The sequence below is a fragment of the Mirounga leonina genome, unplaced genomic scaffold (assembly GCF_011800145.1).
Source record: "Mirounga leonina isolate KUSES-001 unplaced genomic scaffold, KU_Mleo_1.0 Mir_94, whole genome shotgun sequence".
Lineage (NCBI taxonomy): Eukaryota > Metazoa > Chordata > Mammalia > Carnivora > Phocidae > Mirounga > Mirounga leonina.
This window is the reverse complement of record NW_023270855.1, coordinates 3604001-3620328: the sequence shown is the minus strand read 5'-3', so window position 1 is coordinate 3620328 and position 16328 is coordinate 3604001. Positions and strand designations below refer to the sequence as shown.

The window sequence follows — 16328 nt, the reverse complement described above, 5'->3', positions numbered from 1 at the left end:
CAAAGAACGTCAGCTGACGTCAAAACACACATGTGCACATCACCCGAGGTACCCTTGTGAAGTGTGCCACACCCAGACTGCCTTGGTGTGAGTGGGAGAGACGCACATAAAAGCCCCTGATTCCCACTGGCTTTGGCTTAAAAAAAAAAAAAGTTAATAAGAAAATACTTTTTTTTTAAATTAAGAAAAATGAATAAGAGAATAAAGTGTCTCCCCCCTGGCTTGGCTTGGTCATCCATGTCCCTGCTGGGCCGTAGGAGTTGGCCCTCTGAGCAGAGGCACCCCTGGGGTCCTCCCACTCCATGCCCTGTGCCTCACTTCCTTGGGGTCATTGCGGTAGAGGCCGAGGGCCTGCAGGTCAGCGTGGAAACCACCCTTTGTCCTGCCTTGTGGTCAGGGAGGGTGAGGGGCTCTAAGACCCGACCACTAGGTCCTACAGAAGCGTGAGTCATTTGAGGGGTCTGGGGTGCTTCCTTGGGATGGGTCATTAGCTGGGTGCTCGCAAAACTCAGGCCTGGGCTTGATTTCTGAGGTCTCAGCTCTAAAAGCAGACTTAAATTTCCCTCTTTTGTTGCATCTTTAATCATGGCCTCTGCAGCGGCCAAGTGAACTTCTCTCAAAGAGGAGGGCATACAGGCTGAGGCCCCCGCACATCCGTCTGCCATGCAGGCCTCTGTCCATCAGCACACACCCTCCCACACCTGCACCTCATTGTAAGGGATCTTCCAAGTCCGTGTGGGCTCCTCATTTGAAAACCCACAGGCTTGGGAATTCGCTCCTACAACTGTGGGGTCCTCGGGGGGTCCCGGGAAGCTGTGAGGCATCACCGCAGTGGTTTGGCCAGCATTTGTAAAGGACACTAGAGCCCCTGTCTGAAGGCCTCTTGCGTGTTGAGAGAGCACTCCCCCCCACATAGGTCACTGCACCCTTGTAAGCCCCGGGTGGTGCAGGTCTCAGCTGCCCATTCTACAGAGCAGCAAACTGAGTCCAAGGATGCTGGGTGGTGAGGCCAGGCTCACAGTGGAGCAGGCACTCAGACTCGGACTGCTCCTCTGCTCGGCCAGGTCATCGCCCTCTCGGTGGGGAACAAGCCCAGCGTCACCAACCCCTTCCCCGCGCTGGAGCCCGCTGTGGTGAAGTTCGTCTGCGCCCCACCCTCCAGGCTCACCCTGACCCCCGTCTATGCCAGCCCCCAGCTCGACCTGTCGTGTCCACTGCTGCAGCAGAACAAGCAGGTGGTAAGTGAGCAGTTCTCAGGGAGGGCGGCGGGTCAGCGCTGCTCTCTTGCCTCCATGCTCAGCAGCCCCCGCTGAGGGCCTGCTCCTGGTCAGCTTTTACATATCGGGGGGCTGAAGGCCCAGAGAGGCGAGGGGCTCACCTGGAGTCACAGTTGCTCGTGGCAGTGCCAGGTGGAGGTAGGGCGCCTCTGGTCCCAGGCTCGGCCCCCTCTCTGTGTGGCACTTGGCAGTTGGTAAAATCTCATTAACTTCTGTGACTTGGGGACCTTGAGGTGGGGCTGTGGCCTGTGGGCAGTGTGTGTGTGGTCAGAGTGGGGGCTGCTAAAGAGGGGGACCAGCTGCAGCATTCTCCATGAGTGAGGGGAACGTAGGGGGGCTGTGTTTCAAACATAAGCGTGGGAGGGGGAAGAAAGTCACTTGGGGGTTGCTCTGACAAGCAGGGATGGAAGGTAAATCCCACAGGTCTGGTCCCCTTGGGCTTACGGCTGGTCTAGCCCCCCAGCCAGGACCCCCAGAGGCCAGATGACAGATGTAGAGGACTTCAAAGCCCTCCTGTTCAGGGTCAGGGATACCAACACCCTCCCAGCCAGCCAGCCCCCAGTCCCTTCTCAGAGGTGGAGAGTGGGCAAGCTGCTTTTCCCTCATTCCTTCAACATGTATTTGTCCAGCACCTTCTGTGTGCTGGGCGCAGAGTTCTGGGCTCGAGAATACAGAGTACTCAGGACAGGTGAGGCACCTGGAGGGGACAGGAGACCAGGAGGCCCACGGATAGTAGACAAGAAGGGCAGAAGGTGGGAAGGGCTGTGGAGCGAGGGAGGTAGTGCAGGACACCTACCAGTGAGGCCACTTCAGATGGAGCCATGAAAGGCCTCTGTCGGGCGGACACCTACCATGTCAGGCCCCGTGGTCACGGCTAAAAAGAGCTGCAGTAAGGGTGTCCCGAGCAGGTAGAGTGGCAAGTGCAAAGGCCCTGAGGCTAGCCTAGGGTTTACATGGTAATCAGAACGGTTGTATGTGCCAGGAGCTCTCACTGTATGCCTCGTTCCCCATCACCCAGACCATCTGGAAGGCCAGGCTTGTTGCATCCCCTTCATGGGTTTGCTCCCGAGGCCTGGAGGTAGGCAGGATCCTGGAGGCAGAACCTAGATCTGCCCAGCTCCAAGTTTTCAGTGCCTCCTCTGTGGCCCCTGCGGCTGCTTCTCTCCTCCCAGCCCCGGCCTTATGATCAGCCCCAAGGCGTGTCCCGCTGCCCTCTGCCCTGCTGGCTCCTGAGGGGCCCTGTGTCTCCTGGAGCCACCTCTAGGGATAGGACACTCTTAGCTCTTTGCTGTTTGCCCTGAGAGGACTCAGCGCCCGTAACGGAAGCGTTCTGAAGCTGTTTATGTGGGCAGCCTCTCCCACCAGAGCAGAGAGATTTGGAGTTTGGCTCCCCTTTGGGTGAAGAACAGCTTTGTGTCTGGTCAAAATACATTTCTTGGAAGCTCTGGGGGGGTCCCAGACTCCAGTGTCTAGGACTTGGGAACAATTCTGTCTGTCTGGTGTGTGACTCTCGGCCTCTCAGCCTCTACGTCCCCTGCAAGTTTAGTTAACTTGTCTTCCTCCTGTCCTGGTGGGCTTCTGCCTTCTCTCAGGCTTTCCTGATTGCTCAGCTCTGAGGTACGCGGCCGTAGGAGCCCCTCTGCTGCCACCAGTGCCGGTCCCTTTAAGAGTCACTGCCTCGACAGCATCCAGCACAAAGTGAGGGTTCTTTGTGCCCAGCCTTGGCGCACTCTCCCACCACCCGCCCACGGCAGCCAAGGTGTACCTCCCTGTTTCCTCTCGACAAGTGAGGAGAACCGGCTCTGAGCCTAGAGCTCCTCCGGGGGCTTGTCACCACAAAGCCGTGTTCACCCCTAGCTCCGGCCCGGGTGTTGGTGGCAGGGAGCAGGTGGCTGTCATTCCCAAGCTGAAAATCTCTGTGTTCAGGACCTAATTCTTCTCCCTGATTTTGGGGGCTCTTGAGATGAAAGTCCTGAAAGCTTCACATTTTAAATCACTTTCATGTATTTAGCACATTATCCCTAAAGAATATAGTCATGCTATGTCTGGACTCTTCTGGACAACCTGGCCTGTTGGTCCACTGGGTGTGAGGCCAGGAGTCAGACAGCAGCTGACATCAATAGGGACTGATGGCTGGCTCTGAATTCCTCCTTGAATGACCTGGGTGACAGCGGTCTCCTAGGATTATAGGGGACAAACATGAGTAGACCGAAGGTGTTCAGAATGGTAAATGTTACACTTCTTACCTTATTCTCTGCTTAGACCCGACCAGCAGCTTCTCATTCCCCCAGAGCAAAAGCCAATCCCCTTCTGTGACCTGCAGTCCCTGAGTCCTGGGCCCAATTAATCTCCCCCCACCTGCTCCACCCATGCTGGGATGCCCCGTCATGCTGTGAGCACCCTGGAACGTGCCCTGTATGCATCCCCAACTTGCTGTTCCCTCTGGCTTGACTTCTCTCCTCTCCTGTGCCCCCAGGCTTCCCTCCCTGGCTCCTTCACCTCTTGAGGGTACTTTATTCAAATGTTACCCCTTGGAAGGGTGTCCTCAGTCTTTACACCTTACTGAAAGTTTTTCCCTTCCCTCAACATTTCATATTCTGGTTCCCTTCTCTCCCTGCCCCTGAGCTCTTAACATCATCCAATGCTGTAGAATTTACGTGTTTATTTCCTTCTTTGCGAGTCTCTAGAAAAGAGCCCTCCTCGTGGTAGGAGGTCAGTAAGGTGATGGACAAATGAGGGCGCAGGGTGCTCGTTCTTGTGTCTTCTGCCCCTGACTCTTTTTTTTTTTTTTTTAAGATTTTATCATTTATTTTGACAGAGAGGAGAGAGAAAGTGTGTGTGAGCGCATAAGCAGGGGGAGTGGGAGAGGGAGAGGCAGGCTCCCCTGCTGAGCAGGGAGCCCGATGCGGGGCTCGATCCCAAGACCCTGGGATCATGACCTGAGCTGAAGGCAGATGCTTAATGACTGAGCCACCCAGGCGCCCCTCTGCCCCTGACTCTTGAAGGCCCAAATGCCCGGAGAAGCCAAGTGGGATGCTGCTGAAGGAAGGGGGCTGGCGGTAGGGGAACCAGGGGGTACTGACCTGGAGAGCAGGTGACCCTCCACAGGATAGCCTGCCCCTCTCAGCTCCAGCCCCTTCAAGCCCAGGCTGGCCAAACCTTCTTATTTTCAAAGGAAAAAAAACAGGCAGATCGATGGGCATCTTGTCTTCACACGCTGGGCACTTGCCAAGTGAGCTGTATCTGGCCGTCTGTTGGCTGTGACCTCTGGGTCAGCGCAGGGTTGTCTCTCTTGACTGAAAGATGACAGGCAGAGGACCATGGCTCTGAATGGACTTGTGCGTGTCATAGATCTCACTCGCCAGGAAATAATGGACCTCAGACACAGAATCGCTGGGCCATCCATCAGGCCTGGAGTTTCGGAGCTGTGAGTCGCTTGGGCATGGCCCCTGTGATTTATGATCTCACTAGGGGACCTTGAGAAAGATATATCCCTGCCATGCATCCTGGGTATAGTATCAATTTAATTTTATACCTCTCCAAAGCCAGAAGCCACCCAAGATGTGTTTGCAGAGTAAATTATGGGTGAGGCCAGACACCAGAATGGAGCTGACCAGTCAGAGTGACAAAGTGGAACCTGACTCCGGCCTGACCCCAGTCCTCGGCTCGGGTTGTCCTGTGTTCAGCTCACTGCGGCTGAGCACCCGTTGCGTACCGGGAGACTGATTAGTCAGGGCTTGCGTGGAGCCCCCGCCCGACTGGTGCACCAGGGAGAGGCCACACAGTCAGGGGAGGCTGTACACTCACAGGGGAGGGCCTGTAGGCTTTAAAATTAGACCGGCAGAGTTCCCAAAACCTGTGTGACCTTGGGCAAGTTGCTGAATGTCTCTGAGTCTTGACCTTCCTGTTTGTGAAATGGGGATAATATTGTTGCCCCAAATGCCTGTTGGAAAGATCCAAGCATGCTTGGCACAGGGTGTTAATGTCCTTCCCTGGGAGCACGGGGGGGGGAAGGGCATTAGTTTTCCACCCAGGTTGCTTCTAGAGGAAAGAGTGGGGCATCTAGAAAATGCCACTTCTTGTCCCTGCGCAGAGTCAACAGCTCCTGGCTCGAATCCAGAATTGTTACAAGATCCTTTGCATCTCCAGGGGATTATGCTGACCTGAGTTTAAAATATGCAGCATGCTTTGGTTCAGTGTTTGGGGGCAAGAGAGCTAGGAGGAGCTGGGGAAGAGCCCTCCTGGCACCCGTCAGGAGTTCGGGGACAGCCTCAGTCTGGATAGGTGAGGCTAGGCTGCAGTAACAAGCACCCCCAGATCCCAGTGCCTTCCCACAGCACAGTTCACTTCTCCCTCATGCCACATGTGCATCATGGTGGTGGGGGAGGGACCAGGCTTCGTGTCACTGTTCTCTTCCTTCCGAGACACAGTTGGTGAGACAGCCACCATGTGGAACATGGCCAGAAAGAAGGAGAGCCTGGCAGGTTGCTTTGCCCTGGAGGCATTTTAAGTCAGTTTCCCCTTTCACCGGTCAAAGTGAGTGACATGGTCACTCCTAACTGCAGGGGCCCAAGAAGTAGAGCCCTGGCTTCTGGACCCGTGCCTGACAGAGAACTGGACACACTGGTGACCACTGCAAGTGACTGCCCATTTCCCGACTTGCACGTTTGTTTTAGTGAGCCGGGCTCTTTAAAACGATCTCATATGACCCTTACTTAAAATGGAGTCCTGGGAGGTGGGTTCTGTTATGATGCCCACTTCACAGACGGAGGAACTAAGGCTCTGGGAGGTGGGCAGTTGCCTGGGTGGTGAGAGGTCGAGGTTTGAGTCCAGGCAGTGGAACTCAGATGTCTATGTGCTTAGGGTCCCTGTTTTGCCCCCTTGCCATCTGGGCAGGGAGCAGAGGGGATGAACCAGTATCTGGGAGGAATGAGGCCGGCTTGGCGTGGGTTCTAAGGGGTGGATTTGCTTGGGGAGCAAGAGGTAGTGGTAGAGTGGTTGTAATTAAGGGTTTGGAACTGAACCCTGAAGGTGTACCATTCATTTCCCGAGTCGCCTTTGATTTGTTCGTTTTCTTCCCTGGGACTCTGCTTCCTCACCCTTAATATGGGGATGACTCCTCCCATCTCACTGGGATATTTAAGGATCAGGTGAGAACTTGGCTCCAAGAGGAGCTTTGCAAGCTGAATGACTCTGGGACATTTTAGAGGTTGTACTTGGTGTTCCTGTTAAACCCTTGGGGGCGGGGGTCATGCTGGAGGAGCTGGGCGTCCATGGGCCAGGGAGGAGGTGGCAAGGATTTGGGAAGGTAAGGCCAGAGAGGAAGCAGAGCAGCCTGGCTAAGGTGGTGGTGGAAGGGGGATGGGCTCTAGGGCAGGGTCTCCTGACCTTGGCACTCCTGACATTTTGGACCAAATCCTTACTTCTTGAGGGTTGTTCTGTGCATTGTGGGGTGTTAGGCAGCATCCCTGATGCTCACTACCCACTAGATGCCCATTGCAACCCTTCCCCCCCACCCCACAGTTGTGATCATCAAAAAGGCTTTCGGACATCGCCAGGATCATGCTTGGGGGAGCAAACTTTTTCCCCCCTGAGGACCACGGGCTGGAGTAAAAGGCCATATTGGACAGGGCTATGAGGCATCTTGACGGCTGGGCAGCATAGTTAGTGACTTGGCCCACCTCATCACCAGGCCCGGGGAGCCCTGAAGGCAGCCAGCCAGGTCCAGAGTGCCCCGCGCAATCAGGAGCAGCTGTGCCCGGTTCTGGGCTTGGCCAGGATGTGGGACTTTTACCTCTTGCAGGTTCCGGTCTCCAGCCACCGCAACCCCCTGCTGGACCTGGCCGCCTACGACCAGCAGGGCCGCAGATTCGACAATTTCAGCTCTCTGAGCATCCAGTGGGAGTCGACCAGGCCCTCGCTGGCCAGCATCAAGCTTGAGCTGCCCATGCAGCTGGTGGCCCAGGGCGATGGGAGCGGCCAGCGGAAGCTGCACGGTGAGCTGGGTGGGGAGCCTGATGACCCAGACCAGGAGTACAGAGTGTAGTGAGACCCAGGGGGATGGAGGGGGCACTGAGGAGGGCTGGTGGCAACTGTGGACCCCACTGGATCCCTCTTGCAGGGCTAGGCAGACAGGCTCAGGCTCAGGGCAGGGGAGTGTCACGTCCCAGCTTGCACAGATCAACCAGCCTCCGAGACCCCTGTGGCTCTGAGCCACGCGCCTTCCCAGACCCGTGGGCAGCCAGAAGTTGCGGCCAGCGCAGCTCCCCGAAGCCGCACTGTGGCACTTTGCTCAGGGTCTGGTAATTCTTACGGTGCATACAGTTGAAACAAACTCGCTTATGTATTTTTAGGACCAGAGATTTAAAACTGCAAGTCGGAAGGAGGGAGGGGCTGCTTCACAGGCGGCAAGGGGGCTAAAACCCAACATCCGTTCTCTCCCTGGACTCAGGTTTGCAGGCCATCTCGGTTCACGAGGCATCAGGGACCACAGCCATTTCCGCCACCGCCACAGGCTACCAGCAGTCCTACCTCAGCACGGCCAGGGTGGAGCAGTCGGTATCTCCCCGGGCCCCGGGCAGGGTGTTCCCCCTGCTCCTGCTCACGTCCTGCCCGCTCTCTGCGCGTCCCGAGCCCCCGAGCCCCCTCCGTTCACCAGCCCATCCCCAGTCGAGTGCCATGGGCTCACGTGAACTGGGGTGCCTTCCCTCTGGCCTCCTGCCTCCAGCACCCCCATCCCCCACGCCTGGCACTCAGGCAGCTGGTGGGATCCAACTTAAAGGCAGTCAGTCTGGCCCTGGCACCTCGTGGCCCTGCACACAGCTTTGGGAGCCCTCGTGCTCATCCGTCCCGCCTCTTCTCCCGCACAGCCCTGACCTCACATCCCATCCAAGGATGTGCCTCAGTGGCTCGGGCCTCCGTGACTTGGCACCCAGAGTCCCCACTGCCTAGAAGGCCATCCCCCTCCTTCCCTTCACTCCTCCCCACCCGGTGGCCTCCCGCTCATTAGTCCCAGCCACAATGTCAACCTGTCTGCAGAGTGGTCCCTGAGCCCAGGCACCGAGTACGTGCCCCCCCACCCCCCGGCATGGTATAGATGCCCCCCGCATACACACTGTTGCCACCGTCTACATACACTTGGGTCAAGGCCTATTGAATCCTCTCTCTCTACCCTAGCATCTCATGGCCCCCCCGCAGAAGCACTGCTTGTGGGTGAAGTGGGTACATACGAGGGGGGCATGAGAAGGGCTCCCCAAGAGGGGTCTTGCCTGGATGATCCCCACCCCATGGTGAGGGAGGGGCAGCAGTCAACTTGGGTTTTGTATAGGACGAAGGCAGGAGATGATGGCTGGAAGGAGAAGGTGGGCCTGGGTTCCAGGAGACCCTAAATGCCAGGATAAGGAGCTTGAAGTTGTCTCCTGGGTAGTGGGGAGCAAGGGAAGCATTTGGAGGGGGTGGGACTCCAGTGGGAGCAGCACTGAAGCTGGCCTGGGGGTAGGTGGCCCTCAAGGAGTACACCTGTATGCCCCTGGTGGCTCAAGCCCTGGGTCATCTGTCCCCACCTGCACAGGGAGTCCCTTGGCTCTGGGTGGCCTCATGGGCCTCCCCCTTCAGGGCCTTGGCACCTAGGCTCTTTGGCCTGTGGGTTTTTCTCTAGTGATACCACCCACACCTTCACTTCCTTGGTGTCTGCTCACCTGAGAGTCCCCCCCATCCCTAACCTGCCCTTCACTGCCTTCACAACCCCCCCAAGCTCTGACACAAGTCCTTCATTTACTTTCCCTTCTAATCCTGACCTCCAGTAAATTTGCATCATTGCTGAGGGCAGTTAGGGACCCCCGGAGGCTAGCACAGTGCTGGGCACAGGGGAGGTGCTCAAGCACGTGAGTACACGGCAGGTCCGAGCTGGGGCGGGTCCAGCAGTCTCCCTTAAGGTACACGTCGCAGCATCACGTACTCGGATACGTGCACCACCCACGGGGGCAGGGGCCGTGCTTGTTCCCTTGGGAGCCCACCATGAGGACGCCCCTCCACTCAGCGCCTTTGCTGCTTGCCCAAGCCCCGGCCCCTCACACACGGCTCTGCAGCTGGTCATCTGCTGTGTGCCCCCGCTTTCCTGGGGGGTGGTGAATCGCCTGCTTCACAGGGCCTGGCAGGTGGGGTGGGGTGCCGGCCTTGGCAGAATTACCGGATGTCTCAAAGGGATGTGGCCTCTTGTCTGGGCTTGGAGCATGATGGTTTTCCCGGGGCTGTGTCCCCAACATAACAAGTATAGGGTGACGCCAGGACCTGGGGTTTCTAGTGCTGCCCTTATAGGGGTGAGGCCCGTGGGCTGGCCCAACGTTGGCCCATTGTCTTGGATCTGATGGCACTGCCTTGCCCCTACAGTACGACCCTCTCATGCCCGTGTCAGCCTCCATAGAACTCATCCTGGTGGAAGACGTGAGGGTGAGCCCGGAGGAGGTGACCATCTACAACCACCCCAGTGTTCAGGTACAGATTCTTTTCCCTGCCACGATGCTACTTGGGCGTGGCCCACAGGGGCCCCTTCGCTTCTGACACCCAGGCTGACCCCTCCTTGCAGACCGAGTTGCACATCAGAGAAGGCTCTGGCTACTTCTTCCTCAACACCAGCACCGCAGACATCATCAAAGTGGTCTACCAGGAGGCCAGGGGCGTGGCCATGGTGAGTGCGGGCCCTGTCCCTACGCTCCTTGCAATTCCTCATCCGGTGGCCTTAGGTTTAACAGAGTGGTTATTTCCAAAGTAGGCACTTAATCACATCAGATGCAATTAGCAAGGTCTTTAGAGTCTGCAATTCATCGTTTGTGAAACTTTCATCACTTGTGAGCTACCTTTGTGACTTTCATTCCACGTCTACAAACTACCCACACTGTTAGTTATTAACTAGTGGTTTCATGTCTGTCAATCTTTTAATTAAAACATGATTATATAAGTAGCACTATAACAATGATAAGGAAGATTGCCTTTGAAAGGTATATTGGCTTTTTCTGTTCTTCCATATTCCTTTCTTGACCCTCTCCCTATTCTGGCAAATACTGACTCAGCTGTGCCCACAGTATGGAAGAATTTAGCATTCTGTGTTTGTCAGGGGTTGCACCCTAAGTTTTTTCCCCCATGTTGCTATGTAGGCTGGCTGATTTTTAAAAAATAGATTTTTTAAAGATTTATTTATGTATTTTAGAGAGAGAGAGAGCGGAGGAGAGGGGCAGAGGAAGAGGGAGAGAGAATCCCAAGCAGACTCCATGCCGAGCCTGGAGCCCGATGCAGGGTTCGATCCCACAACCCCGAGATCATGACCTAAGCTGAAACCAAAAGTCAGACGCCTAACCGAATGTGCCACTCAGGTGCCCCTAGGCTGGCTGGTTATTTTTATGTAGTCGTTTGTACTTAGCCATTCTCTCTTTGTAGAACATTTGAGTTGTTTAAATCTTTTTGTTTTTTAAAAATAGCCCCATAAAAATCCAAATCAAAACCTCAATGAGATACCACCTCACACCAGTCAGAATGGCTAAAACGAACAAGTCAGGAAACGACAGATGTTGGCGGGGATGTGGAGAAAGGGGAACCCTCCTACACTGTTGGTGGGAATGCAAGCTGGTGCAGCCACTCTGTGTGTTGTTAGAGGCAGCATGAGGGTTGCTAGAAGTCTGAGATCATAGGAAATGGTCCCCAGAGCATTTTTGTTCCCTTTATAAAAGAAAGAATAATTCCCTGGCCATCCCTCCTGCCATGTAAATGAGTCTTCACTGTCACATCCTTCATATTAAAAGGAAAAGCTCAAATCATAAATAATTCTGACTGCTTGAGACATGCCTTGCTTTGCTTTACTTCTGGGGATTTAAAAAGAACTCCCCTGTTATTAACAGGGTGCCTGCATGGCTCAGTCAGTTAAGTGTCTGCCTTATGGCTCAGGGTGCGATCCCAGGGTCCTGGAATCGAGCCCTGTGTCAGGCTCCCTGCTCAGCAGAGAGACTGCTTCTCCCTCTCCCTCTGCCCCTCCCTGCCGCTGGTGCTCTCTCTCTCATGCGCTCTCTCTTTCTCTCTCACATAAATGAATAAAATCTTTAAAAAAAAAACCAAAAACTCCCGGTTGTCAAGAAGAGAGAAGCTTCAAGTTCAGAAAAATGTGTACAGCCAACAATACTTGGGGACCCCTTTACTCACATTTACTTCGCACCTTACATTTTGAGTAAGCCTGGAGGATGGGCCTGCAGCCAGAGAGAGAACTCTCCTCCAAGAACAAGAGCTTCTAAGAGCCCTGTTGGACTGGACTGCTTCAATAGATAGTGAGTGCCCTGTCTCTGGAGGCAGCCAAATAGGAGCTGGGACACTTGTCTGGAAGACTCAGGATTTCAACATCAGGGTCAGGTTTCCCCAGACCTCGAGCCCCTGTTCAGTCCCACAGTGCTGCAGTACTAGGTTTATCCCTGTGCCATCCCTGTCAGCAGCAGATGCTAGGTTTCTCCAGTCAAGACAAGTATTTGTGTCCCCATTCTACAGATGGTCCCAGCGAGAGCCACAGCAGTTCTCTGGTTGTGGGCTGGCCCTTGCTCATGTGTCTCATCCCACCATGGCTCTTGTGGAGTGGGACAGAGCGCCCAGGGCAGGCACGATCCCCAGGACAAGCCAAGCACTATGGGAAGCACCAGCAGCCTCCCATGGGGCAGACCCCACAAGGGGTGTTTAGGAGGCACCTTGACCCCTGGGGTCTCTGCCTCCCATCGGCTTGGGCCTGTGCAGAGACCATTGCACCTCGAGATGGAGATTGGGTTCTGGTTCCCTCTGCCTCTTCTGTAACCTGCTGGAGGAATTTTTCATGGAGCATTGACAATCGGTGACAGATCCTAGCAGCTTCTCTCAGACAGTTGTTTCTGAAGGACGTTTACACATTTCTTTGGCATTTTCCTGCTGCTCATTAGCAACATTCTCATTTCCCTTAATCACAGAGACGAGAAAGCCCACAGCGGTTCTTCAATTAGCTCATAGAAAATGTTTCTTTCTTTCCTATTGATGCACATTCGGGATGCAAGAATGGCTCCTGGGTGTGTTTCGGCTTCTGAGTGTCTCTGGAAGGTAGCTGTGGTACTCACACACCAGGGCCATTGTGGGGCTAGTCTGCCCACACAATGCATGAAGGGCTGTGCTGATTTCTGCTCACACATACCCCAAAACTCTCTGCGACGGGCCTTTATTTCATTTTTGGCTGGCTTTTCTCTAGGAGTGCTTACCTGATTTAAACTTAGAGTTTCTTTCTTCTCACCCATTCTTTCCATTTCATATCAAGTCCTGCATGCAGAACCCATGTGATTAGAAAGGCAGGGGGAACGGCCCACTGTGTGCCAAGCACCTCGTACCTTTAAGTAATGCATTCCTTCTGCAAAAGACTGGTGCCGGCCCAGGCACTGGGAGTCAGTGGTGAACAAATCACAAGCCACAGTGTTTCTCTCCGTTTCCTCCATCCTCTGATGCATCGGCAGGCATGGCGACATTGTATATTCGACAAGTGCATCAGGAAGGAAGATGGGGAGAGTAGCAGGGGGCGGCCACAGGCTTTGAACTCGGTGTGTCCTGCTTTTTCCCAGAGGTACCTGTCCCAGTCCTGGCCCAGCAGGAAGCCTCAAGGCCAGCTGGGGTCCCTGGATGGATTTTCATCCAGCCTCCAAGCCAGGCCTCTTCCCCATGCCTGTGATTTCCCTGTGTTCGTGGTCACCCCCTGCAGGTCTCAGGGACGTCTCACTGGGGGCATGGACCCCAACACTTGCATGGCGCGGCCTGACGCCCCCCCCCCCAATTGACAGGCACTCCATAATAGGAAATGGGAGCTGAAGGGTCCTGTGACGTCTGGCAGTATTTATAGGGTCCTTACTCTTCTATAAATGCCACCTGTCAAGGGACAAGCCTGAAGCGTATGGGGACCCAGGGAAGCTCGGAGCCGAGCCGGTGCGGGCAGAAGCTCGGGGCCGGGCGGGTGCGAGCGGATATCACGGTGTCAGCCCGCTCACGAGCAGAGCCACCTCAGGCTCCACCGCCAGGGTCTTAATGAGCAGTAATGTATTCATCGTCCCTGAAGAGATGACAGGACTTTCCTCTCGGCTCAGTATGCCCTGAAGTCCTCACTTCTCACTGAAGTTCAACACTTAGACATTAGAACTCACTCTGGGCCTGGAGTGTCTCCTACTCCTCTCCTTCATACACGTTCCCCCCCGAATGTCAGTCAAGAAGCAAGTGGGTCCAAAATGCCACGAGAAGCAGACAGGCACAGTCCAGAGTTGGCAGTGAGGCCGGTCCCCGCTCGGCCACCAGTGGCCTGGCAAATGTCCCCCTTCTCCAAGAGCGGTTTTTCTCCCAGGTGGCCCGGTGTGCTCTCCCTTGAAGCGTTGCTCAGCAGGGGTGAGGTGAGCCACTGTATGCCAGCAGGGGGGCAGGCCGGGGCACGCAGCCTCTCCGCGGATGGCAGATTGATGCCGGTCCTCCACGTCTGTCATCCAGAATGCGGCCAGACGTCCAGCCTCTGGGAAATCAAGTGGAAGACAGAATTGATTTCCCCTCGCCATTTTATGTCTTTGTTTAAAATGTGCCAAATGGTCCTTTTGAAGGGGAGGAAAAAAAGAACAAGAAAAAGCCCTCTGTGCATTCCCCTGCGTGGGTCTATCAGCCGCCAGGGCAACATGTAATTTCTTGGTGCCATGAAGGATGCACCGGCCCCTGACAGCAGGAGGAATAGATTGGAGCCTCGAATTCAGTTTTCAAAGAAAGCTCTCATTTCTCTCTCGAATTTTTAAATGCGTTTTCATTGAGGGAAAAGGAATAAGCCAGGGTGAATCATCCTCGGCAAAACTGGAGACCTGGTGCTTCCCAGAGCCCACTCCTCGGCCTGTATTTCATACCAGACCTGGGTGGCGATGGCTCAAATTGCCGAGGCATCGCTTTGGAATACAACCATGATTTCCACTCTGGGGTCTTTGTTAATCGACTTTTAAGTCATCGTGTGGAATAACTCGGGCATGCCTCATCCGTGTTGATGTGCCCTTGAGCTCAGTGATACTGACAGAGTTTCCAGCTTGGCCGAGCTTGCTAATCCTCCATGCCCCCAGCTAACTGTGGGTTTGGGCCTCTGCCTCAGCTCTGGCCTTTTCCTGCCCTGCTCTCCTCCCCTGCCCACGGTTCCGTTTTGGTTGCTGGGGGCATCCTGTTCTGGCAAGTGGCAAAGTGTGGTAGAAGGAGCCCTGAACTGAGAGCTCGGGCACCTGAGTTTCCTCCCCAGTGCTGCCCCTTCAAGGCTGGCTTCCCACCCTGTGTGGGCCTCAGTTTCCCCATATGTGCATTGAGAGTTGGACCACAACCAGCATCTCCCAAAGAGATGAGGGTGTGTGGGTTTGCAGACTTTTTTATTTTTCCTAGAATTTCTAGGTCTTTGCAAAGCTAAAATTAAAGGTAAGCAAGCAAGCTGGAGTACCAGGTTTCTTTGCCATAACTGTAGTGACCTAGAGCTGTGACCCTGGATCTTGGTCTGATCAATACATGTTTACTGGGGGGTGAGCCTGTGCCAGACGCTAGGCCCAGCCTTGAGGCTGTAGCTGATGAGAAGACAGCCTGGGGGAGGACAGACACTAGACTGTGGTCTCTGTCACAGCCCAATTACAAGCAGTAAAGCTGCACTAGGAGAAGTGAGCAGAGGTAGCGGGAAGCCTTAGCTATCTAACTGGGGAAGACTTTCCTAGGAAGGATGCTTGAGCAGAGGCCTGAAGGATGAGCAGGAGCCAGCAGGTGAAGATGGAGTGTGGGGGGGAAAATGCCCCAGATTGTTAAGATGGGCTGTGTGGCCCTGAGGCAGGCAGGCCCTAGCTGGCTTTGAGGAACAGAGCAGAACGGTGGCTGGAGCCTGACAGTGGTGAGGGAGCCTAGTTTGCAGTGACATTAGAGCCATGGGCAAGGGCCGGCTCGTGTCAGGTTCTTCTAGGATGTGGGAAGGATTTGGACTCAGTCTCTGGGCCACCTTTGAAGGATTTTAACCTGGATATGATGTGATCACATTTGGCTGTCTCCTTAGAGTCAGAAACCTGTTTTTTCCCCCGACAGGTTCTTGATGTTGACATTCTAGCCTTGTAAGCACTGAATCACTGTAAACCTCCCCTCCATGCCCCCTGCCAAATGACTCTAACACCACAAACTGCAGCCAGCAAAGCCAGGGCCAGACAGAGACGGGAAGCAGCCCTCTGGACTCAGCCACCAGCTCCGTGGTTTGCCCCCCACCTGCCCAGCCCCCAGACCATCCAGTTGAGATACATGCCTAAGCAATATAACACATCACGGCAAGTGCGTGTGCAGTATGAGACAGTGATTGTGGTGTGGTTCATCTGGGGAGAGATGCTTCTGTATGTGGGATCCCTAAAGCAGATAGGGAAAGAAGTAGGTTTAAAATGAGGGAGGTGGGGAGTCTTTGCAGCAAAGGCTGGAACAGGTTTGTCCACCTACTCAGAATGTTCATGAGGTCGTCTCTACAAACACGGCCGAGGCAGAGATGAATGTCGGGAAGAATGAGACTCAGAGTGAATACTTGAGACTGTGGTGGCTTCTGTGGTCTGTTTCCAGGTTCTGAGATTCTGTCAGGTCAGATGAGGACTCCTGAGTGAGGGTTCTGTTCAGAAAGGAGTTATGTCGTATATGGCACTCTTCTATTACCAGAGCTGCAGGGGCAGGCGGCCTGCACAGGAGACATGTATCCTGGGTTTGAGCCCCCGTGTGTGTCCCGTGGCCACTGACTGCCCTGCTTTGAGCAACTTCCATTTTCTCCTTCTCATAAATTGTACCAAGTTGAAGTAAATGCTCTCCGAGATCCATCCTGGTTCTACCATGTTACATTTCAAGCCCTTCCCCTGGCTGGCAGAGGGGGCTCATAACGAGGAGTAGGCAGGGCAATATCTGGGTTAGGATTTTCCTTGTCTGCAGCTTCTGAGCCCTGGCCTGGAGGCCTCCTCAAGATGGCATCCCATGGGTGATAAGCGGATGCCACGAGCAGCTGCAGGA

The 16328-nt window shown here is 54.8% G+C and overlaps 1 protein-coding gene across 1 annotated transcript in view; it reads left to right on the top strand.

Moving 5' to 3' along the window:
* NUP210 (nucleoporin 210) overlaps positions 1 to 16328 on the top strand; it is a 103420-nt gene that overhangs the window by 56684 nt on the left and 30408 nt on the right. Inside the window, exons 16-20 of the mRNA XM_034996459.1 lie at positions 1065 to 1238; positions 7081 to 7273; positions 7729 to 7835; positions 9666 to 9770; positions 9862 to 9963. Coding sequence (XP_034852350.1) covers positions 1065 to 1238; positions 7081 to 7273; positions 7729 to 7835; positions 9666 to 9770; positions 9862 to 9963 — 681 coding nt within the window. The remainder of the gene's footprint in view (positions 1 to 1064; positions 1239 to 7080; positions 7274 to 7728; positions 7836 to 9665; positions 9771 to 9861; positions 9964 to 16328) is intronic.